A 23985-nucleotide genomic window follows, 5' to 3' on the forward strand; every position below is an offset into this window, starting at 1 on the left:
TTGCAGATGCAGTTTGTTTGGATTGAAGGCTGGCCTCTGGGAGGGGGAAAATGATGCAACCTTATTAAATAGCCTCAATGTGGAGTTAGTGTCATTAGGCCAATTTTTTATGATGTATAAATCACAGATATTTAAGATATCACAAATTCACATAAAGCTAAATTTACAGTAAGCAAAAAGGAATACGTTATATACTCGCATTACTCACTATGGATCCCTTTTGGAGTTTGAGTTTTGAACAGATATTATGAACAGCCTATTACAAGCCCTCTTTTGTCGATTGGAGGCACTTTTTTCATATAAACATTATCTCAGGCTGGTGAAATGTGTGTGTGTGTGCTTGCCATCTTGCCTCTATAGGAAAGTTACCATCATGGAAGACCCGGACCAGAACATACACCTGAGAAACCTGTCACTCCATCAATCAGCCAATGAGGAGGAGGCTCTCAACTTGCTTTTCCTGGGAGACACCAATCGCATGATTGCAGAGGTAAGGAGATGGAAGCAAGGGCATGGAGGACTGCAGCTTTACAAGTGTATATATATCCACTAACATTTAAACTTTGATGGAGCTCGTCATGCAATTGGTCATACTAATTCTTCACTGCAAACAAGAATAAGTCATTAGGACGTCTTCTGAACATAATTAACTGTTTGGCTTAAGTTGTCAGGACGCTGTGTCTTGGTCCTTTTGAGGTTTTCTCTAGTTCCCGGTTTGTTCCGGGGATGTCCCCAAGGCCTTGTATAGGACACTCCCAATACATATTTTTTTTCTCCTTTTTCTCAAGGATAAAGTTCTGTCAGAACCAAATAGGGACCTATTTGTAATGTTCCCTAATCATCATACTAAGACCCTTGTAACGTTCTGTCTGTAACAATGCAGGAGTTGTCTGAAACAACCCATTATGGTCATTGAACGTTCCATAGTGGACATCAAAATACATTATTATAATGTTTATACTGAGATCTGTACTGAACGTCCCTTATGGTCCCGAGGTTAACATCATGTTTAATGTTCCTAGAACGTTCCCAGAACATCAGTGGGATAACGTCTCGCCAAAACCCTAAAAAGGCCTTTTCACAATGCTAGCTAGCCTGTGGTCACACAAGCATTTATTAACCCTGGGCTAAGCTTAAGCCCTGGGCTAAGGATTCACACTTGTATTCCAAAGCCCTGGACACAATGTTATAAGTAATGAGACTTTTATTAGCACATTATTTCCTTTTGCTTCTAGCCTAGCATTTGATTTCCAATAGTGATGGTTTGTGTAAATCTTGCTGCCTGCCTGTCTGACCTACGAAACAATGTTTCACTTTTGAAATTCGATCTTGCCCCAATACAGAGAATGCTGACCACGAACGAGACATAAATACAACTTTTCTGATCCAGGTGAAATCATGCAAAAATATTTAATGGATATATCCAATTAAATGTAAATAGAAAAGTTATAAAAACAGACAAATGGAGCGTTTGCCCCCCCCTTCCAGCTGTAGAGTTTGTAGCTTTAGTTGGCTAAATTAGAAGACGTTAGCCAGCCTGCACAGCAACCATTTTTGTTAGGCATAGCAACCAATGTTTTTGCAAGGGTGAAGTAGTTTGAATTTACTTAACAAAATAACGTACAGAATGCATTACAGGCATCACGAATATATGTAAATTAGGTGACATTGCAGCTTTTTTGATTGGACAGTAAGCATTCTGGGCATTGTTCTTAACCCTGCTTCACACTGGCTATTTTGGCACTGTGTTTCTGGGGCTAGACCCGAAAAGTCGGTGCTAACCCTGCTCTGGAGCAGAGCTGGCTAGCCCTGGGCTAAGGTTGGTGCGAGCCCATTTTAGAATGTGCAAATGTGAACACTCGCTTAGTCCCGGCCTAAAATCTCCCTTAGCCCAGGGCTACGGAGGTTCTTAGCCCTGGGATAAGCTGCAGTGTGAATGTGCCTAAAGGGACCCAATGGTAAAGTTGCCTAATGTCTTTAGGACCATGGAATTACTTTTGTGCCTTAAAATTAAGCAAACCTTTTTAATTCGAGAACAAAATTCTTATTGCAATCCGAAATACTGATATTGAAAGCAAAACATTAACCCAAAAGTATTGAGAGCCAAATAAATAATGTTGCAAGGAAATAATTTTGAAAGGCAAGAACAAATGAATTATAAATGAATGCAAAAATATATATCTTTGAAACCTTTTAAATGATAATGCAATTGCGATGAAAAGCTTCCATCTTTGTTTTTTTTTTTGGTGATGTTACCCTGCCCTTTGCTTTCGCTGCCTTTTTTTTGCAAAGTTTTGACACATTCATTGATGCCCCTCTATTGGTCAACCGGTTTTGGAATGACAGTTCATCATCATTTTTTATATCCGTGCTAGCGGCTTAAAATAATTGGCCAGTACACCTAAACTCAGCAAAAAAAGAAACGTCCTCTCACTCACTGTCAACTGCGTTTATTTTCAGCAAACTTAACATGTGTAAATATTTGTATGAACATAACAAGATTCAACAACTGAGACATAAAGTGAAAAAGTTCCACAGACATGTGACTAACAGAAATTGAATTATGTGTCCCTGAACAAAGTGGGGGTCAAAAGTAACATTCAGTATCTGGTGTGGCCACCAGCTGCATTAAGTACTACAGTGCATCTCCTCCTCATGGCCTCATGGACTGCACCAGATTTGCCAGTTCTTGCTGTGAGATGTTACCCCCCTCTTCCACCAAGGCACCTGCAAGTTCCCGGACATTTCTGGGGGAATGGCCCTAGCCCTCACCCTCCGATCCAACAGGTCCCAGACGTGCTCAATGGGATTAAGATCCGGGCTCTTCGCTGGCCATGGCAGAACACTGACATTCCTGTCTTGCAGGACATCACGCATAGAACGAGCAGTATGACTGGTGGCATTGTCATGCTGTAGGGTCATGTCAGGATGAGCCTGCAGGAAGGGTACCACACGAGGGAGGAGGATGTCTTCCCTGTAACGCACAGCGTTGAGATTGCCTGCAATGACAACAAGCTCAGTCCGATAATGCTGTGACACACCGCCCCAGACCCTGACGGACCCTCCACCTCCAAATCGATTCCGCTCCAGAGTACAGGCCTCGGTGTAACGCTCATTCCTGAATCCTACCATTACCCCTGGTGAGACAAAACCGCAACTCATCAGTGAAGAGCGCTTTTTGCCAGTCCTGTCTGGTCCAGCGACGGTGGGTTTGTGCCCATAGGCAACATTGTTGCCGGTGATGTCTGGTGAGGACCTGCCTTACAACAGGCCTACAAGCCCTCAGTCCAGCCTCTCTCAGCCTATTGCGGACAGTGTGAGCACTGATGGAGGGATTGTGCGTTCCTGGTGTAACTCGGGCAGTTGTTGTTGCCATCCTGTACCTGTCCTGTAGGTGTGATGTTCGGATGTACCGATCCTATGCAGGTGTTGTTACATGTGTACGGCCACTGCGAGGACGATCAGCTGTCTGCGCTGTCTTAGGTGTCTCACAGTACGGACATTGCTATTTATTGCCCTGGCCACATCTGCAGTCCTCATGCCTCCTTGCAGAGTGCCTACGGCACGTTCACGCAGATGTGCAGGGACAGTAGTAAGGCCTCTTTAGTGTCCTAAGTTTTCATAACTGTGACCTTAATTGCCTACCGTCTGTAAGCTGGTAGTGTCTTAAGGACCGTTCCACAGATGCATGTTCATTACTTGTTCATTGTTCATTGAGCAAGCATGGGAAACAGTGTTTAAACCCTTTACAATGAAGATCTGTGAAGTTATTTTGGATTTTTACTAATTGTCTTTGAAAGACAGTGTCCTGAAAAAGGGACGTTTCTTTTTTTGCTGAGTTTTTGTTAGCTAGCTAGCTGTCAATACAGAGATGCAACAGTTTTTTCTGCTAGTGTATGAAAAGCTTGATTTATTTTTTTATTTATTTCACTTGGCCACTAGCTAGCTATCTCACATTGGGACTGACTAGTCTAGCTAGCTAGCTAGCTAACGTTACCTTTACAACAAGGAGGACATCGGGAAACACCTTCGGTAAGTTTATTTTGTCTTGTTATTTCATATGTAGAACATGCTAATTGTTTCAATGCTAGCTAGCTAGCTAGCATGGTTATATATACTGAACAAAAATAGAAATGTATAGAAATGTAAAGTGTTGGTCCCATGTTTCATGAGCTGAAAATAAAGATCCCAGAAATGTGCAATACTCACACAGTTTAAAGTATTTCTCTCAAATGTTTTGCATAAACTTGTCTACATCCCTGTGCGTGGGAATTGATCCTTTTCCAAGATAATCCATCCACCTGACAGGTGTGGCATATCAAAAAGCTGATTAAACAGCATGATCATTACTCAGATGTACCTTGTGCTTGGGGACAATAAAAGGTAACTCTAAAATGTGCAGTTTTGAGGAAGCATGCAATTGGCATGCTGACTGCAGGAATGTCCACCAGAGCTGTTGCCAGATAATTTAATGTTCATTTTCTCGCACTCGTCACTCCTGTTTAACAACTCTAAATCGCTTTAGCACAGTAGTCATCAAGTTGCTTGCTGATAATGTTGCATACAACATTGCATACACTCAATCAATCTATCAAATGTATTAATAAAGCCCTTCTTTCATCAGCTGGTGTCACAAACTGCTGTACAGAAACCCAGCCTAAAACCCCAAACAGCAAGCAATGCAGGTGTAGAAGCACGGTGGCTAGGAAAAACCCCCTAGAAAGGCCAGAACCTAGGAAGAAACCTAGAGAGAAACCAGGCTATGAGGGTTGGCCAGTCCTCTTCTGGCTGTGCCGGGTGGAGGTTATAACAGAACATGGCCAAGATGTTCAAATGTTCATAGATGACCAGCAGGGTCAAATAATAATAATCAGTGGTTTTTGAGGGTGCAGCAGGTCAGCACCTCAGGAGCAAATGTCAGTTGGCTTTTCATAGCCGATCATTCAGAGTATCTCTACCACTCCTGCTGTCTCTAGAGAGTTGAAAACAGCAGGTCTGGGACAGGTAGCATGTCCGGTGAACAGGTCAGGGTTCCATAGCCGCAGGCAGAACAGTTGAAACTGGAGCAGCAGCACGGCCAGGTGGACTGGGGACAGCAAGGAGTCATCATGCCAGGTAGTCCTGAGGCATGGTCCTAGGACTCAGGTCTTCCGAGAGAGAGAGAGAAAGAAAGAGAGAGAGAATTAGAGAGAGCATTCTTAAATCCACACAGGACACCGGATAAGACAGGAGAAATACTCCAGATACAACGTTTGAATTGAACACAATCAAAGTTAACATAAGCCCTAGATGCCTTCAATTGCCGAATTTATAGGCATGCCCAATTTAGGGATATTTTTGAACATCGTGATATTGCGCTCAAAGCGAGAACTTGAAATATAATGTAGGACATTAAATAATTGAAAGAAAAACATGTTTATTGATTAGCGTAGTGGTTATAAGTATTTATGCAATTCATGTGAAATAAGCATAATGTGAAATCTTTGTCAAATGCACAAGAGTTACTGTTGCTTGTAGGTCTAGATTATTTATTGATCAACTCCAAAGCAATTGCAAGTGGTGTAGGAACCACTGACTCCACTGACATTTTTCTATTACCACGACACCTGCTGGTAACTCTTAACTGGTTAGGAAAGCTCATGAGGTGTCATAAATATCTGTCGACTAGGTGGGACTCACGACTAAAGAGGCTTCATGCATAGTTTTTATTTTTACCCATAGGAGTAGGAGTAAAATGTCTCTATTCTTAGTATTTACGACCAATTTTCTACTCTGAGACGCTTTGTGGATTCTGGCCCTGGATTGTGCAACATTTGCCCACTATTTTGCCCACCAGCTCTGTCAAATTGGTTGTTAATCATTGCTAGACAACCATTTTCAGGTCTTGCCATCGATTTTCAAGCAGGTTTAAGTCAAAACTGTAACTCTGCCACTCGCGAACATTCACTGTCTTCTTGGTAAGCAACTCCTTAGTAGATGTGGCCTTGTGTTTTAGGCTATTGTCCTGCTGAAAGGTAAATTCATCTCCCAATTAATGAACCAGGTTTTCCTCTAGGATTTTTCCTGTGCTTAGCTCCATTCTGTTTATTTTTTATTCTGAAAATCTCCCCAGTACTTAATGACCAGAACCGTACCCATAACATGATGCTGCCACCACTATGCTTGAAAATATGGAGAGTAGTACTCAGTAATGTTTTGTATTGGATTTGCCCCAAACATAACACTTTGTATTCAGGACAAAAGGTTAATTTCTTTGCCATATTTTTTGAAGTATTACTTTAGTGCGTTGTTGCATGTTTTGGAATATTTCTATTCTGTGCAGGATTCCTTCTTTTCACTCAATTAGATTAGTATTGTAGAGTAACTACAATGCTGTTGATCCATCCTCAGTTTTCTGCTATCACAGGCATTAAACTCTGTAACTGTTTTAAAGTCACCATTGGCCTCATGGTACAATCCCTGATCGGTTTCCATCCTCTCCTGGCAACTGAGTTAGGAAGGACGCCTGTATCTTTGTATTGACTGGGTGTATTGATACACCATCCAAATTGTAATTAATAACTTCACCGTGCTCAAAGAGATATTCAACGTCTTCTTTTAAAAGTTTTACCCATCTACCAATAGGTGCCCCTCTTTGCGAGGCATTGGAAAACATCCCTGGTCTTTGTGTGCGTGTGTGTATGTTATTGTGTGTTTGTATGCTTGTGTCTGTGCCTATGTTTGTGTTGCTTCACAGTCCCCGCTGTTCCATGAGGTGTATTTTTATCAGGTTTTTTTTCAATCAAATGGTAAGGTTTGCATGAGTTACTTGATGTGGAATAGAGACTACATTCCATGTAGCCATGGCTCTATGTAGTACTGTGCGCCTCCCATAGTCTGTTCTGGACTTGGGGACTGTGAAGGCACCTCTTGTGGCATGTCTTGTGGGGTATGCATGGGTGCCAGTAGTTCAAACAAACAGTGCATTCAACATGTCAATACCTCTCACAAATACAAGTAGTGATGAAGTCAGTCTCTCCTCCACTTTGAGCCAGGAGATGACCATGCATATTAATGTTAGTGCTCTGTGTACATCCAGGGGCCAGCCGTGCTGTCCTGTTCTGAGCCAATTGCAATTTTCCTAAGTCCCTCTTTGTGGCACCTGACCACACGACTGAACAGTAGTCCAGGTGCAATGAAACTAGAGCTTGTAGGACCTGCCTTGTTGATAGTGTTGTTAAGAATGCAGAGCAGCACTTTATTATGGTCAGACTTCTCCTCGTCCTAGCTACTGTTGTATCAATATGTTTTGACCATGACAGTTTACAATCCAGGGTTACTCCAAGCAGTTTAGTCACCTCAACTTGCTCAATTTCCACATTCATTACAAGATTTAGTTGAGATTTAGGGTTTAGTGAATGATTTGTCCCAAATACAATGGTTTTTGTTTTTGAAACATTTAGGACTAACTTATTCCTTGCCATCCATTCTTAAACGAACTGCAGCTCTTTGATAAGTGTTGCAGTCATTTCCGTCGCTGTGGTAGCTGACGTGTATAGTGTTGAGTCATCCGCATACATAGACACACTTTTTTTACTCAAAGCCAGTGGCATGTCGTTAGTAAAGTTTGAAAAAAGTAAGGGTCCTAGACAGCTGCCCAGGAGAATGTTTGATTCTACCTGGATTTTGTTTGAAAGGCTTAAATTGAAGATATGGCAAATAGGAGTGGCAACACAGGAAAAATTGCCAAGAAGATCTCGTACAACGCTGTGTACTATTCCCTTCACAGAACAGCGCAAACTGGCCCTAACCAGAATAGAAAGAGGAGTGGGAGTTCCCGGTGCACAACTGAGCAAGAGGACAAGGAGATCAGAGTGTCTAGTTTGAGAAACAGACACTTCACAAGTCCTCAACTGGCAGCTTCATTAAATAGTACCCGAAAAACACCAGTCTCAACGTCAATAGTGAAGAGGCGACTCTGGGATTCTGGCCTTCTAGGCAGAGTTGCAAAGAAAAAGCCATATCTCAGACTGGCCAATAAAAAGAAAAGATTAAGATGGGCAAAAGAACACAGACACTGGACAGAGGAACTCTGCCTAGAAGGAATATGAATGTCATCTGTTACTAGCAAGTTATTGATTTCATCAACCTTGTTTCTTATGCTACATATCTTAACGTGGGCTATTTTTAACACTTTTCTGGGATGCTTGATTGTTTTTATTGCTTTATTGGGAAGCTTAGCAGAGGCATGTTCAGGTTATTTATGTTAGTACAGGGTAAGCTGCACACCTTGGACTTCCTGTTAGTGCACACCACCTCATTACTAACAGTATTACTGTGGTTCATAGTTATATGATTACTGCAAGCAATAGCTGTAGGCATTCAGGGCAGTAAGAGGGACATAAATTAGGTTACTTACATTGTGTCTTCCAATGCCCCTGGGATAATGTACATTTGCTGAAACATTATGACAACTCAGCGACACAATGGTAGGGATTAAATGATCTGTACTTGGGTCACTGATAAGTCATTGTCTCAACGCATCCTTATAAAGCTGTGAAAGGATCCAGGAACCCAAATTATTTGGGTGGATCCCATCCCCCTTGTAATGCGAGCTTTGTTTCCAGAAGGTATCAAAATTGTAAATAAATGTTACACCCACAGAGCTGCAATGGTCTCTTAGCCAGTTATGGAGGACTAAAAGTCTGCTGAACCGTTCAATGCCACGATTTAGTGTGGGCAGAGGTCCAGATATTATGGGGCGTTTGTTCGTGTCAAGTAGTGACCCAATCAGTTCTTTTAAAATCCATCTTCAGCTGTTCTGAGCTGCCCTTCATAATGTCAATTGACCCCACATGAACCATGACAGTGTCAGCCCCCAGTGACTGACGCACAGCCCCAAGTACAGATATATGTCTTCTCATTGAACTCCCTATCACAATCACCGGAATGATCTGGCCTCTGGTCTCAAAGCAGATTGCGAGGCCAGAGCCGCAGAACTCACCTGAAAAGAGGGCTGCTTAGACGCCGGCTGTGTGCAGGCCACAACAAAGGCTCGGGTGGTTTCCACCCATGTTAACCTCTTTGGATAATTTATACTCTTTTTTTTTTTTTTTTCACAGGCGATTCTGTCTGATGACCTGTCTACATAGCTGAGAGAAGCCGAGGAGGAATATCACTTTGTCTCCAATAATACTACTAATATTTATAACTGTACCGATAAGATGGAGAGCAGACTCATCCATTGTCGCTGAACTGTGTTCAGTCAAGTTTATAGTGCAAATTTGGGCTTCCCGAGTGGCGCAGTGGTCTAAGGCACTCCATTGCAGTACTAGCTGTGGCTCTAGAGATCATGGTTCGAGTTGCAGCCGGCCGCAACCGGGAGCGCCGCCATGGGGCGCCGCACAATTAACCCAGCGTCGTCCGGGTTAGGGGAGGGTTTGGGCGGCAGGGATATCCTTGTCCCTGTGGGGGGCCAAGTTTATAGTGCAAATTTGTTACCAGACGCTAGTCACATGTTCAAGGTATTCTGCAAATAGAATTACAATACAGAAACGTTCTTGCTCTTTAGTGAAGTTCTGCCAATCTTATGTTGGAAAGCATTATCAAGGAAAATGAGTTGAATACTTTGTGGAAATTGTAACCTGTTTCTCACACCCGTGATTCTTCAATGGACAATAATAACGGTTAACTGTAGGACACTGTCTCTATCACAGGTCTCCAAGTGTACAGTAGGGGTATATCCTTAATAAAATAATTTGTGGTTGTTTATTGTACAGACTGATTGCCATGGACATGACTAATCAATTAACTAATTAAATTCATCTTCTTTATGCCTGTAATTTTCCGATTGACATTAGCAAGGAAAAGCTATATGCATTAATTCCCAAGTCTTGCAGCTTTAACAGTATTGAGTCAAGCAACAGCTTTGCCAACTCTCACCAAGGATTAACGCAAAGAATGTTAAGGAAATGTCATGTCCATCTACTCTCTCTTACAATTTTACAAATACATATAACTTGGAGCTATTGTTCTTGGCTATATATGCATAGATTGATGTGTTTAGAAAAAGTTTGTTTTTGCTTTGGTTATGTTGCACTGCAGCTATCTAGAAATGACCACAGTAATTTGTGACTCAACTTGCTACCTAGCTTCTTAACCTGTTAGCTAGCTAACATAGTTAGGTGCTGAAGATAATAGTTCAGAGGATACAACTGACACATTTAACTTCTGGAATTAGCAATCAAGCTAGTTTATACAGTAACAAACAAATTGCTAGCAAGTTATCCGACCCACTCTGGGTCTTCCATTCCTGTGGTGGTCCTCGTGAGAGCCAGTTTCATCATAGTGGTTGATGGTTTTTGCGACTGCACTTGAAGATACTTTCAAAGTTCTTGAAACTTTCCGTATTGACTGACCTTCATGTCTTAAAGTAATGATGGACGTTTTTCTTTGCTTATTTGAGCTGTTCTTGCCATAATATGGACTTGGTCTTTTACCAAATAGGGTTATCTTCTGTATACCCCTCCTAACTTGTCACAACACAACTGATTAGCTCAAACACATTTAAAAAGAAATAAATTCCACAAATTAACTTTTAACAAGGCACACCTGTTAATTGAAATGCATTCCAGGTGACTACCTCATGAAGCTGGTTGAGAGAATGCCGAGAGTGTGCAAAGCTGTCATCAAGGCAAAGGGTGGCTATTTGAAGAATCTCAAATATTGTCACGTCCTGACCAGTATAAGGGGTTATTTGTTATTGTAGTTTGGTCAGGGCGTGGCAAGGGTGTGTTTGTTTTGTGTTGTCGGGGTTTTTGGGTATTGTTCTATGTTTTGTATTTCTATGTTTTTTCTATATTGTGTATTTCTCTGTGTTGGCCTGGTATGGCTCTCAATCAGGGACAGCTGTACATCGTTGTTGCTGATTGGGAGCCATACTTAGGTAGCCCTTTTTCTACCTGTCTTTTGTGGGAAGTTGTTTTTGCACTGCTATGGTTAGCCTGCAGAACTGTTTAGCTGTCGTTTGTTTTTTCGTTTTCTTGTTTTGTGTAGTGTTCTGAATAAAGTAAATATGAGCATTCACGTACCTGCTGCATTTTGGTCCAATCCTTACGACGGCCGTGACAAATATAAAATATATTTTGATTTGTTTAGCACTTTTTTGGTAACTACATGATTCCATATGTGTTATTTCATAGTTTTGATGTCTTCACTATTATTCTACAATGTAGAAAATAGTAAAACTAAAGAAAAACCCTTGAATGAGTAGATGTTATACATTTTTGACCGGTAGTGTAACCAAATAAAAAATTATTGGCAAAGAGGGAAGTGTTTCATCGCAATCGTGCAGTCATTGCAATTGTTTCACATACATTTTTTGTTGTTGCATTCATTTGCAATTAATTTGTTTTTGTCTTTCAAAATTATTTATTTGCAATATTATTTAGCTCTCAATACTTTTGGGTTAATGTTTTTCTGTCTATCAATATTTGTTTGGAGTACTAAGAATTTTCTCAAATTCAAAAGGTTTGCTTGGTATTAAAGGGACTAAAGTCATTCCATATAGGACATCCACTGTTTGCTTGGTGCTGCCTGAAATTAAATTGCATTATTTTCGCCCGCTGTCTACACAACCTACCCCACAATTTCAAAGTGTATACTACATCGCTAGTGAATGATATGTCTTCTTCATGACATTTCTGATAAAAATGTCTGAAAGCAGTGTAACTCAAAACCCCTGAGCAAGCCTCTTCTGTATCTCAAATCAAAATGAAATAACATTTAATTCATCACATGCTCCAAATACAACAGGTGTAGACTTTACAGTGAAATGCTTACTTACGATCCCTTTCCTAATTATGAGTTAAAAAGTATAAAAATTAGAGGAATGAAAACATATTTTGTATGTTTTTTTTAACTGACCACATAGGGAATATGGGTGCCATTTGGGACATAATCTCTGACAATCATAATGAATCTTCTGTATTATTGACAAATGCACTATGTATACCTTATGACAGTGTCGTATAGTCTAATTTTAGATGCTCTGTAGTCTTTGGAAACACTTTTTCCTTAGAAAAAGCCCTGAGGTCCCACTGTCCTTATGTTCACAACCTGTTGGAGCTGGGTTTCGAACCGGAAACCTTCCGGTTGCTGGTCTGCTTCTCTAACCTCAACAAACTGGCTATGGGGGAGTACTGTATTGGGGAACTCCTATTGGGCACAAGGATACTCTTTCAATGTTCTGAGCTCGACAACCTAGAGTCTTTGTCTTAAATTGTAAAAATTCACTGTCTCTTGTTTTAGTCCTCTGACAATCAAGCACAGCTGGGGAACACTCTGTGTATAACCCATGTGTCCATTCATAACGGTCCACCCACACAAATAACCTTTTGTTAAAGGTTCCTCTTTGGGGCTCGATCCTTCATTAGAAGCCCCTCGTGCTTCAAGGAACCCAAATAATCGCTGACATCAATTTATCCACATCAGACCACTGTATTCCAGTTCCTCAAATTCTTTCTTTCATTCTTTATTTTCATTCCCTTGTTCTCTCACTCTTGAGTATTCACGCCAACACTCAGAAGACCATGATCTCATTGGCTCTGAGATTTGGTAGCTCAATTTTTTTTTTTTACATCGGATAGGAAATACACCTCTTAACCACCCTCCACCCCACCAGGAAGTCTTTCCTTTCATCTGGTCTCTGTCCCTCCCTCTATTCCTTCGTCCCTCACCTCTGGTCAGCCCACATGCGGGCCTCGCCCCTTTAACGCCATAATCACTCCCCCTCACTGCTAGTGGGATTTACTGTTCAGTACTCTTCTCCTGGTGGTCCTCACAAGCTGCATGCTGTCAGGGGGTCCTGCTCTTGTTTTTTTTTTTTTTTTACCCAAGCCCAAAGCCCCTCATTTACAGCTTGCCGACTCATCAACCCATGCGCTCCATGTGTGGTCGACGTGTGGTCAGTGTTTGGTCAATGTGCGGTCAGAGGCATACAGAGGTGGTGCAGGGTCAGCTCACTAGTGGATAAACAGACATTGGTCTGGTGGGTTTGAGTCATCCCTTCGTGTTGCTGTTTTCCATGAGACGAGATATATTTGGGTAAAATAGGAGGTATAGAGAGGGGGGAATAGGTGAGAGAGAGTGGAAGAGGGAGGGCGTGATGAGTTAGTAATGTGACATTGGAAGAGGGAGATTGGTGAGACAGAGAGAGGGAATGAGGGAGTGGAAGCGAGACTGAAAATGATGAGAGCGAAAATGAACTTCCAGCTAGAGGATATGGCAATGGATTGGGCAAAGAGACAGAGAGGCAGTCCCTATCCTTTCCTATTTTCTATAGTAGAGAGAGAGTGTGATAATGCAGTCAGTCGGAGTCAAACCAATGTGGTATAATCTAGAGGTCGACCGGTTATGATTTTTCAACACCGATACCTATTATTGGAGGACCAAAAAAAGCCATTACCAATTAATCGGACGATTTTATATATATATATACAACTTCCGACTTCAACTGTATGTATTATATTAAGTTAAAATAAGTGTTCATTGTTCATTCAGTATTGTTGTAATTGTAATTGTCATTATTCCATATATACACTGCTCAAAAAAATAAAGGGAACACTTAAACAACACATCATAGATCTGAATGAAAGAAATAATCTTATTAAATACTTTTTTCTTTACATAGTTGAATGTGCTGACAACAAAATCACAATGGAAAATAATCAATGGAAATCCAATTTATCAACCCATGGAAGTCTGGATTTGGAGTCACACTCAAAATTAAAGTGGAAAACCACACTACAGGCTGATCCAACTTTGATGTAATGTCCTTAAAACAAGTCAAAATGAGGCTCAGTAGTGTGTGTGGCCTCCACGTGCCTGTATGACCTCCCTACAACGCCTGGGCATGCTCCTGATGAGGTGGCGGATGGTCTCCTGAGGGATTTCCTCCCAGACCTGGACTAAAGCATCCGCCAACTCCTGGACAGTCTGTGGTGCAATGTGGCGTTGGTGGATGGAGCGAGACATGATGTAGGAGCAGTCGAAACCATGCTTCTTGACCAGAACCCTGGTCCCTTGATATAGATGGGGAAATACACCGTCCCCTGTCTTTTGATCTGGTATAAGCGGAAGTCGTCTTTCTAATGTCAAACTGATTTGCTTTCATGGAGGACTGGCCTGAATTGTGAGGATGACCATGGGTGGCTTTTGACAACAACAACAAAAAATATTCCTCATGTCGTACTCTGGTGGAAGAAGTTTGATCCAAATTGGATGTTGGTACTTTACCGTATTTATTGAATATTACATTAATTCTATACATTTAAATTGCCAATTTGGTTGCAATCAATTATCTTAATTTCTCCAAGTTAAAATTACATTTCAACAAAATAATGTTTCAGGAATGCTAATCTTACCAATTTCATAGCAATCTGAGATGGTGGGTGTCATGGCTTGCTGAAATGACATGGAATGACTGTAGTAAGATGGTAAGATGCCTCTTTCTCAATTCGTCTTTCTGCGATTCCTCGCTCCTATCTCCTCGCCTCCTGTTTAACCATATTGGAGAAGGTCCAATGTCTCTCTACGCAGAACTTCTCATCAAATGCCTTTTGTAAAGGAGGTTAGGAGAGAGGATGCGAAGAATAGAGGAAAGATGAATTTAGAAAGAGCTAGTGTCAATGTCTGGACAGTCATTTCAGGCATTTAATGTTGTGGGGGTGTTTTTCGACAGTACCTACTGGAGAGCGCATTGCAGAAATGATTGGTGATTAGGCCTAGATGCAAAGTGTGGGTACCGTCACTATGCCAGCCTCTCTCTCTTCCTTTCTCCCTTCCCTCTCTCCTCTCTCTCGCCTCTTCTTTCTCTGTGTCAGTTTGCATACCTTTTATTTTGAAGAGGAGTAAAAACTTACATTGGGTATACAAACTCTCCACCTCCCCCTCTCTGCCCCTTTCCTCTACTTCTTCCCTCCCCAGACCCCTATGAACCAGGCATCCACGCGTTCTCACTGCATCTTCACCATGCATGTGTGTGGCCGTGAGCCCGGCTCGGTCACCGTGCGGCGTTCCAAGCTACATCTGGTGGACCTGGCAGGCTCGGAGCGGGTGGGCAAGACAGGCGTGTGTGGGCAGCTGCTCACAGAGGCCAAGTACATCAACCTGTCACTGCACTACCTGGAGCAGGTCAGAGTTCAGAGGTCACATGAGGTTTAATCAGGGAGGGGAACAAGGTCATACAAGGGGGAGAGCAGAGAGGAGGAGGAGGGTTGTTGTGGGCTTTACGCATACTTCCTCACAGACATAAGTTGTATCCAGGTGTCATAAAAAAGTTCCTTGCCATTCTACTATGTTTGATGTCATCCTTCTGAATGCACCTTAAATCTCTGAACAATTCATAGTTGGAATATTTCTGTCCATCAGCCGAAATGGTTGTTTTTGCGCTTGTTGCCTCTTAATTAATAAAATAGCATAAAAGAATGCGGAACCTGTATACATCTGATCTAGTACTCAAATTCCTCTTCGTCTTCCCCTTTCTTCCCTCTCTCTCTGAGTCAGGTCATCATTGCTCTCTCAGAGAAGAACCGCTTGCACATTCCGTACCGAAATTCCATGATGACGTCGGTGCTGCGGGACAGCCTGGGAGGGAACTGCATGACCACCATGATCGCCACTGTGTCTGTGGACAAGAGAAATGTTGACGTAAGAGTTCCCCATTCACTCCCTTTGCTGCAAATCTCCCATTGACATTAAAGACCCAATTCTTTATTCTGAAAAGCGGCTGCACCTTTAATGCATGATTTATAGAAGTCGAACTTTTGGATTTCAAGTTAGGTTGTGGAAAAAAACATGGAAACAATTGGGTAAATGAGGGACGACAAAATGACAATGCCTTGCAACATTTACCTGGAGCTAACTCTGCAGATAGCACTACTGGGTGATTTGAAAAGTCATAGTCAAGCGGTCAATAATATAATAATACTTTTACCAAAAATGTTTGCTCTATAATTTACAGTCGTGGCCAAAAGGTTTGAGAATGACACAAATATTAATTTTCACAAAGTTTGCTGCTTCAGTGTCTTTTGATATTTTTGTCAGATGTTACTATGGAATACTGAAGTATAATTACAAGCATTTCATAAGTGTCACAGACTTTTATTAACAATTACATGAAGTTGATGCAAAGAGTCAATATTTGTAGTGTTGACTCTTCTTTTTCAAGACCTCGGCAATCCGCCCTGGCATGCTGTCAATTAACTTCTGGGCCACATCCTGACTGATGGCAGCCCATTCTTGCATAATCAATGCTTGGAGTTTGTCAGAATTTGTGGGTTTTTGTTTGTCCACCCGCCTCTTGAGGATTGACCACAAGTTCTCAATGGGATTAAGGTCTGGGGAGTTTCCTGGCCATGGACCCAAAATATCAATGTTTTGTTCCTCGAGCCACTTAGCCTTTTGCCTTATGGCAAGGTGCTCCATCATGCTGGAAAAGGCATTGTTCGTCACCAAACTGTTCCTGGATGGTTGGGAGAAGTTGCTCTCGGAGGATGTGTTGGTACCATTCTTTATTCATGGCTGTGTTCTCAGGAAAAATTGTGAGTGAGCCCACTCCCTTGGCTGAGAAGCAACCCCACACATGAATGGTTTCAGGATGCTTTACTGTTGGCATGACACAGGACAGGACTCACCTTGTCTTCTCCGTACAAGCTTTTTTCCGAATGCCCCAAACAATCGGAAAGGGGATTCATCAGAGAAAATGACTTTACCCCAGTCCTCAGCAGTCCAATCCCTGTACCTTTTGCAGAATATCAGTCTGTCCCTTATGTTTTTCCTGGAGAGAAGTGGCTTCTTTGCTGCCCTTCTTGACACCAGGCCATCCTCCAAAAGTCTTTGCCTCACTGTGCATGCAGATGCACTCATACCTGCTTGCTGCCATTCCTGAGCAAGCTCTGTACTGGTGGTGCCCCGATCCCGCAGCTGAATCAACTTTAGGAGACGGTCCTGGCGCTTGCTGGACTTTCTTGGGCGCCCTGAAACCTTCTTCACAACAATTGAACCACTCTCCTTGAAGTTCTTGATGATCTGATAAATGGTTGATTTAGGTGCAATCTTACTGGCAGCAATATCCTTGCCTGTGAAGCCCTTTTTGTGCAAAGCAATGATGACGGCACGTTTCCTTGCAGGTAACCATGTTTGACAGAGGAAGAACAATGATTCCAAACACCACCCTCCTTTTGAATCTTCCAGTCTGTTATTCAAACTCAATCAGCATGATAGAGTGATCTCCAGCCTTGTCCTCGTCAACACTCACACAAATATATTGTGTCCTTCAAATGTATATTGGTTTAGAATGTTTGTGAAACAGCACAGTTAAAAATATATGGCAATTAGAAATCAAACTGGATAGTCTTCAGAAATAGATTGGAGGGGTTGAGGGTAGCGGAAGGACAGGAGTAAAAACAAACAAAAGATAACTATTGTAAAATAGATTGTGTCCGTTAAATGTATATTGTATGCATAAGCTGGAGGTAAGGGTTGTTGTTCATTAGTTTACTCCAATTAGGGGAGGGGTGGTAGGGTTTGTGGAAAATAGTAAATGAAAATATATGAACATTTATAAAAAACGGTTTTTGCTTGGACATTATGGGTTATTGTGTGTAGATTGCTGAAAAAAGTATAATATTTAATACATTTTAGAATAAGGCTGTAAAGTAACAAAATGTGGAGAAAGTCAAGGGATCTGAATATATATATATATACTTTTTTTATGGGGGTTTGAAAATGATGCAGACAATTACGTTGATAGAAGTTACAATCTATCTACAATATTAAAGCTGATCTACCCCCCCCCCCCAAAAAAAATAAAAAAATATGACAACGCCTCCATCTACAGAGCATAGTATTTATGACCTTAAATGCTATCGCAGAGACAGTTTTTGTCTTTAGTTGGATGGGTTTAAGATCAAGTCTGGGTTAGGGAAAGCTGATCTTGAATGAGTTGTTTAGTTCATTAAGGAACTGGAATTGGAAATGGGGAAATTATAGCCATCCAGATTCAACTATCTCACCGTCTCTCTCTTTCCCCCCTCTCTTCCTCTCCTCTTTCCTCTGTCTATCAGGAATCCATCTCCACATGTCGCTTTGCCCAGCGTGTCGCTCTGATCAGGAACGAGGCTCTGCTGAATGAAGAGATGGACCCTGCCCTGGTCTGTCTGTCCGTTCATCCGTCTGTCTGTCTGCCCGTCTGTCTCTCAGTATTTGTCTGTCTTTCTGCCTGTCTGTCACTGTTGGCCTGTCCATCCATTCTTACATTTGTCCATCATTACATTTGTCCGTCCTTACGTTTGTCCATCTTGGTGTGTCCTCTCCTGACCTCCGTCACCCAGGATGAGTCTTTCCCCCCCTCTTGCTCGTCTGTGTGGTATTTAGACTGCTGCACAGGGCTGTTTGTGTTCTAGCGCTGTGTGTATGCTAGAATGCATTTTTCAGCCCAATACCTCAAGTCACAGCCTTTTCTTTGGAAACAGCCAGTTGGAGAAGGAACATACGTGTGCGTGTAGTACACATTAACACGCACACGCACACACACACACACACACACACACACACACACACACACACACACACACACACACACACACACAGGTTTGCCGCTTGATGAAGATTAATTAGAGGCCATATTTTCTGGTGGTGCTGTTTCAATGACAAACAGATGTATGAAAAGAGACAATGTGTGCTCATTGATTGCTTTTTGCAAAACCTTGAGGGGATATTTTGGTGCTCCAAGTAAAAAAAAGAAAAACTGTACAGAATTATATAGCAATTCAAGTCTTCTTTCTGTGGAAACAGTAGGTCAATTGGGGTACTGTGGATGATCTGTGCTCCCCTATAACCTTAAAACTATAAGTATATTTTCAACCCTCTCTTTCTCTCATTTCCCTCTCTTCCCCCTCCTTCCCTGTTTCTCACTCCCTATGTTGCCCCTGCGCTTAAAACAATGACGTCAATTATGCATCTTTAAATAGGCATATCTGTTGGTAGACCCGGTTGTCTCTTCATAGGCGTCTGCACCCTGCCCAAAGGATAAACCTAGAGGAAACACTGACCATGATATCCCTTCCCGTATGCTATGAGGATATAGTTGTGTGTATTATTGTACGGGGCTTGGCTGGCATTACCAAACCCCGCAGAGGTATTTTTAAGAGAGTCTGCGGCTGGCCGTTAATTGAGCTGGTGTCTGGGCTGGCTGGTTTAAGTTGGGGAGTAGCTGCCCTTTCAGTTCTGGGTAGTAGTGTACCACTCTGCAGGTCTTTTCTCCAGAGAAATCTCTCTCACTCTCACTCACTCACTCACTCACTGGACACACTCACTAGACACTCACTCACTCACTCACTCACTCACTCACTCACTCACTCACTCACTCACTCACTGGACACACTCACTCACTCACTCACTGGACACACTCACTCACTCACTCACTGGACACACTCACTCACTCACTGGACACACTCACTCACTCACTCACTGGACACACTCACTCACTCACTGGACACACTCACTCACTGGACACACTCACTCACTGGACACACTCACTGACTCACTAGACACTCACTCACACACTCACTCACTCACTCACTCACTGGACTCACTCACTCACTGGACACACTCACTCACTCACTCACTCACTCACTCACTGGACACACTCACTCACTCACTGGACTCACTCACTCACTCACTGGACTCACTCACTCACTCACTCACTGGACTCACTCACACACACACACACACACACACACACACACACACACACACACACACACACACACACACTCAGTGGTGAAAAAAAGGTTGTAGTGGAATTTGTCTTGCAGATGATCAGAATGTTGTCATTTGTGTTGGTTTAGAGCTGCCTTTTTGGCCCTACTCTGTCCCTGCAGACACGCTGCACGTTGGACTCTCCTATCTGTTAAGTGCAGTTATACATTGTGGGGAACAACCTGCTTTTGTACAGTTGACAGTTTTGTACAGTTCAATGTATTTTAGTGAAGGGGAGGAACCCAGGATTTACTAGGGGATAATTGAAAGGCACACATTTTGGTGTTGGAAATGGTGGGCTGCGAGTTGGAGAAAGCAGGACAGTTTAGACAGTAACTTTGGCAACCCAAAACCAAATCTTACGTAAGTGATATTTGGACTAATGCGAGTGGTGGATCCTCTGTGGTTGCAGATAAGTCCATGCTCCCATCGTAATGACTGGTGAGAGCCAAGAATAGTCTGGTCCACATTGAGAATTAAGTTAAGGTTAAGTTAATGCCTTCAGAAATGATTCATACCCCTTGACTTATTCCACATTTAGTTGTGTTATTGCCTGAATTCAAAATGGATAGAATATTTATACATCTCACGCATCAACACAAAATACCCCATAATGACATGTTTATATAATTATTTTGCCAATGTATTAAAAATATAATACAGAAATATCTACTGTAATTTACATAAGTATTCACACACCTTAGTCAATACATTTTAGAATCACCTTTGGCATCGATTACAGCTGTGAGTCTTTCTGGGTAAGAGCTTTCCACGCCTGGATTGTGCAATATTTGCCCATTATTATTTTCTAAATTCTTCAAGCTCTGTCATATTGGTTGTTGATCATTGCTAGAAAACCATTTTCAGGTCTTGACATAGATTTTCAAGACGATTTAGGTCAAAACTGTAACTAGGCCACTCAGAAACATTCAATGTCGTCTTGGTAAGCAACTCCAGTGTGTATTTGGTCTTGTGTTTAAGGTTAAAGTGAATTAATCTCCCAATGTCTGAACCAGGTTTTCCTCTAGGATTTTGCCTGTGCATAGCTCCATTCCATTTCTTTTTCATCCTGAAAACTCTCCACTTAACGATTACAAGCATAACATGATACAGCCACCACTATGCTTGAAAATATGGAGAGTTGTAGTCAGTAATGTGTTATATTGGATTTGCTCCAAACATAATTTCTATTCAGGAGAAAAAATGCTCTGCCATATTTTTTGCCCTCTGTAATGGGACTTTTTTTTAAGTCACCATTGGCCTCATGGTGAAATCCCTGAGCGGTTTCCTTCCTCTCCGGCAACTGAGTTAGCAAGGACGCCTGTATCTTTGTAGTGACTGGGTGTTGTCATTACACATCCAAGTATAATTAATAACTTGCTTAAAGGGATATTAAAGGTCTTCTGTTTTTTATTTTTTTTATTTTTTTCATCTACCAATAGGTGCCCATCTTTGCGAGGCATTGGAAAACCTCCCTGGTCTTGCTGATTAAATCTGTGTTTGAAATTCACTGCTCGACTGATGGACCTAACAGATAATTGTATGTGTGGGGTACAAAGATAGGTAGTCATTCAAAAATCATGTCAAACACTATTATTGCACACCGAGTGAGTCCATGCAACTTAGTATGTGACTTAAATACATTTTTACTCCTGAACTTATTTAGGCTTGCCATAACCAAAGGGTTGAATACTTATTGACTCAAAACATTACACTTTTTATTGATTTGTAAACATTCTAAAAACTTAATTCCACTTTGACGTTATAGGGTACAGTGTGTAGATCAGTGACACAAAATCTCAATTTAATCAATTTTAAATTCAAGTTTGTGATGAAACTACATTTGACAAAAGTCACAGTACGTACTGTCATTGTGGACATGACGTCGTCGATGCACTTATTAATGAAGCCGGTGACTGATGTGGTAAACTCCTCAATGCCATCGGATGAATCCCAGAACATATTTCAGTCTGTCTATTTCAGAAACAGTCCTGTAGCTTAGCATCTGCTTCATCTGACCACTTCCATAAGGCGCTGCATCGCAGTTGCTAGCTGTGCAACTGGAGATCCTGGTTCAAGTCCAGGGTCTGTCACAGCTGGCCGCGACCGGGAGACCGATGGGGCGGTGCACAATTGGCCCAGCATCGTCTGGGTTAGGGGAGGGTTTGGCCGGCAGGGATGTCCTTGTCCCATCGCGCTCTAGAGACTCCTGTGGCGGGCCGGGCACATGCACGCTGACACGGTTGCAAGGTTCCCGGTGTTTCCTCCGACACATTGGTGTGGTTGGCTTCTGGGTTAAGCGGGCATTGTGCCAAGAAGGTTGGGTCGTGTTTCGGAGGACGCATGGCTCTCGACCTTCGCCTCTCCCGAGTCCTTGGGAAATTGGGGAGAAAAAGGGTTCAGGTAAGCAGGATTCAGAAGGATATTATGGTCAGATTTGCCAAATGGAGGGCTATGGATTGTAAGATGTGATATATGGTTAAACCACATTTTTAGATCGTAGATATTTTACACATGAATATATGCAACATGTTAAATATTTTTAGACTACATTTGTAAGATGTGCAAGAGCTCTTCAATGATATGAACATAATTATATCCACTTATGCTGCAGATAATTCCTTTGAAAAGTTTGGGGTCACTTAGAATTGTCCTTGTTTTCGAAAGAAGGACAATTCTAAGTGACCCCAAACTTAAAATAACATCAAATTGATCAGAAATACAGTGTAGACATTGTTAATGTTGTAAATGACTATTGTAGCTGGAAACGGCAGATTTAAAAAAATGGAATATCTACATGGGTGTACAGAGGCCCATTATCAGCAACCATCACTCCTGTGTTCCAATGGCACGTTATGTTAGCTAATCCAAGTTTATCATTTTAAAAGGCTAATTGATCAATAGAAAACCCTTTTGCAATTATGTTAGCACAGCTGAAAACTGTTGTTCTGATTAAAGAAGCAATAAAAGTGGCCTTCTTTATACTAGTTGAGTATCTGGAGCGTCAGCATTTGTGGGTTCGATTACAGGCTCAAAATGGCCAGAATCAAAGAACTTTCTTCTGAAACTCGTCAATCTATTCTTGTTCTGAGAAATGAAGGCTATTCCATGCGAGAAATTGCCAAGAAACTGAAGATCTCGTACCACCCTGTGTACTACTCCCTTCACAGAACAGTGCAAACGGGCTATAACCAGAATAGAAAGAGGAGTGGGAGGCCCCGGTGCACAACTGAGCAAGGGGACAAGTATATTAGATTGTCTAGTTTGAGAAACTCACAAGTCCTTAACTGGCAGCTTCATTAAATAGTACCCGCAAAACACCAGTCTCAACGTCAACAGTGAAGAGAAGACTCGTTTCTCTTTGCTTATTTGAGTTGTTCTAGCCATAATAAAAACTTGGGCTCCCGAATGGCGCGGCGGTCTAAGGCACTGCATCTCAGTGCTTGAGGCATCACTGGGTCAAATCTGACACCCTGGTTCGAATCCAGGCTGTATCACAACCGGCCGTGATTGGGAGTCCCATAGGACGGCGCACAATTGGCCCAGCATCGTCTGGGTTTGATCGGTGTAGGCTGTCATTGTAAATAAGAATTTGTTCTTAACTGACTTGCCTAGTTAAATAAAGGTGAAATACATTTTGAAAAGATAAAATAAAATATGGACTTGGTCTTTTACCAAATAGGGCTATCTTCTGTATACCCCCCTACCTTTCCTGAAAAGAAATTCCACAAATGAACTTTTAAGAAGGCACACCTGTTAATTGAAATGCATTCCCAGTGACTACCTCATTTTATTTATTTATTAATTTCACCTTTATTTAACCAGGTAGGCTAGTTGAGAACAAGTTCTCATTTGCAACTGCGACCTGGCCAAGATAAAGCATAGCAATTTGACACATACAACAACACAGAGTTACACATGGAATAAACAAAACATACAGTCAATAATACAGTAGAACAAAAGAAAACAAAAAGTCTATATACAGTGAGTGCAAATTAGGTAAGTTAAGGCAATAAATAGGCCATGGTGGCGAAGTAATTACAATATAGCAATTAAACACTGGAATGGTAGATGTGCAGAAGATGAATGTGCAAGTAGAGATACTGGGGTGCAAAGGAGCAAGATAAATAAATAACTAAAGTATGGGGATGAGGTAGGTAGATAGATGGGCTGTTTACAGATGGG

At 41.8% G+C, this 23985-nt stretch overlaps 1 protein-coding gene across 2 annotated transcripts in view; it reads left to right on the forward strand.

Moving 5' to 3' along the window:
- Window positions 1–23985, forward strand: part of kif6 (kinesin family member 6) — a 288300-nt gene that overhangs the window by 51271 nt on the left and 213044 nt on the right. For both annotated transcript variants that reach the window (XM_082957633.1, XM_082957634.1), the window contains 4 exons: window positions 361–490; window positions 14965–15171; window positions 15544–15687; window positions 18105–18191. In XM_082957633.1, the coding sequence (XP_082813759.1) occupies window positions 361–490; window positions 14965–15171; window positions 15544–15687; window positions 18105–18191 (568 nt within the window). The remainder of the gene's footprint in view (window positions 1–360; window positions 491–14964; window positions 15172–15543; window positions 15688–18104; window positions 18192–23985) is intronic.

The sequence above is a fragment of the Salmo salar genome, chromosome 11, assembly GCF_965601325.2.
Source record: "Salmo salar chromosome 11, fSalSal1, whole genome shotgun sequence".
In the NCBI taxonomy this organism is placed as follows: Eukaryota; Metazoa; Chordata; class Actinopteri; order Salmoniformes; family Salmonidae; genus Salmo; species Salmo salar.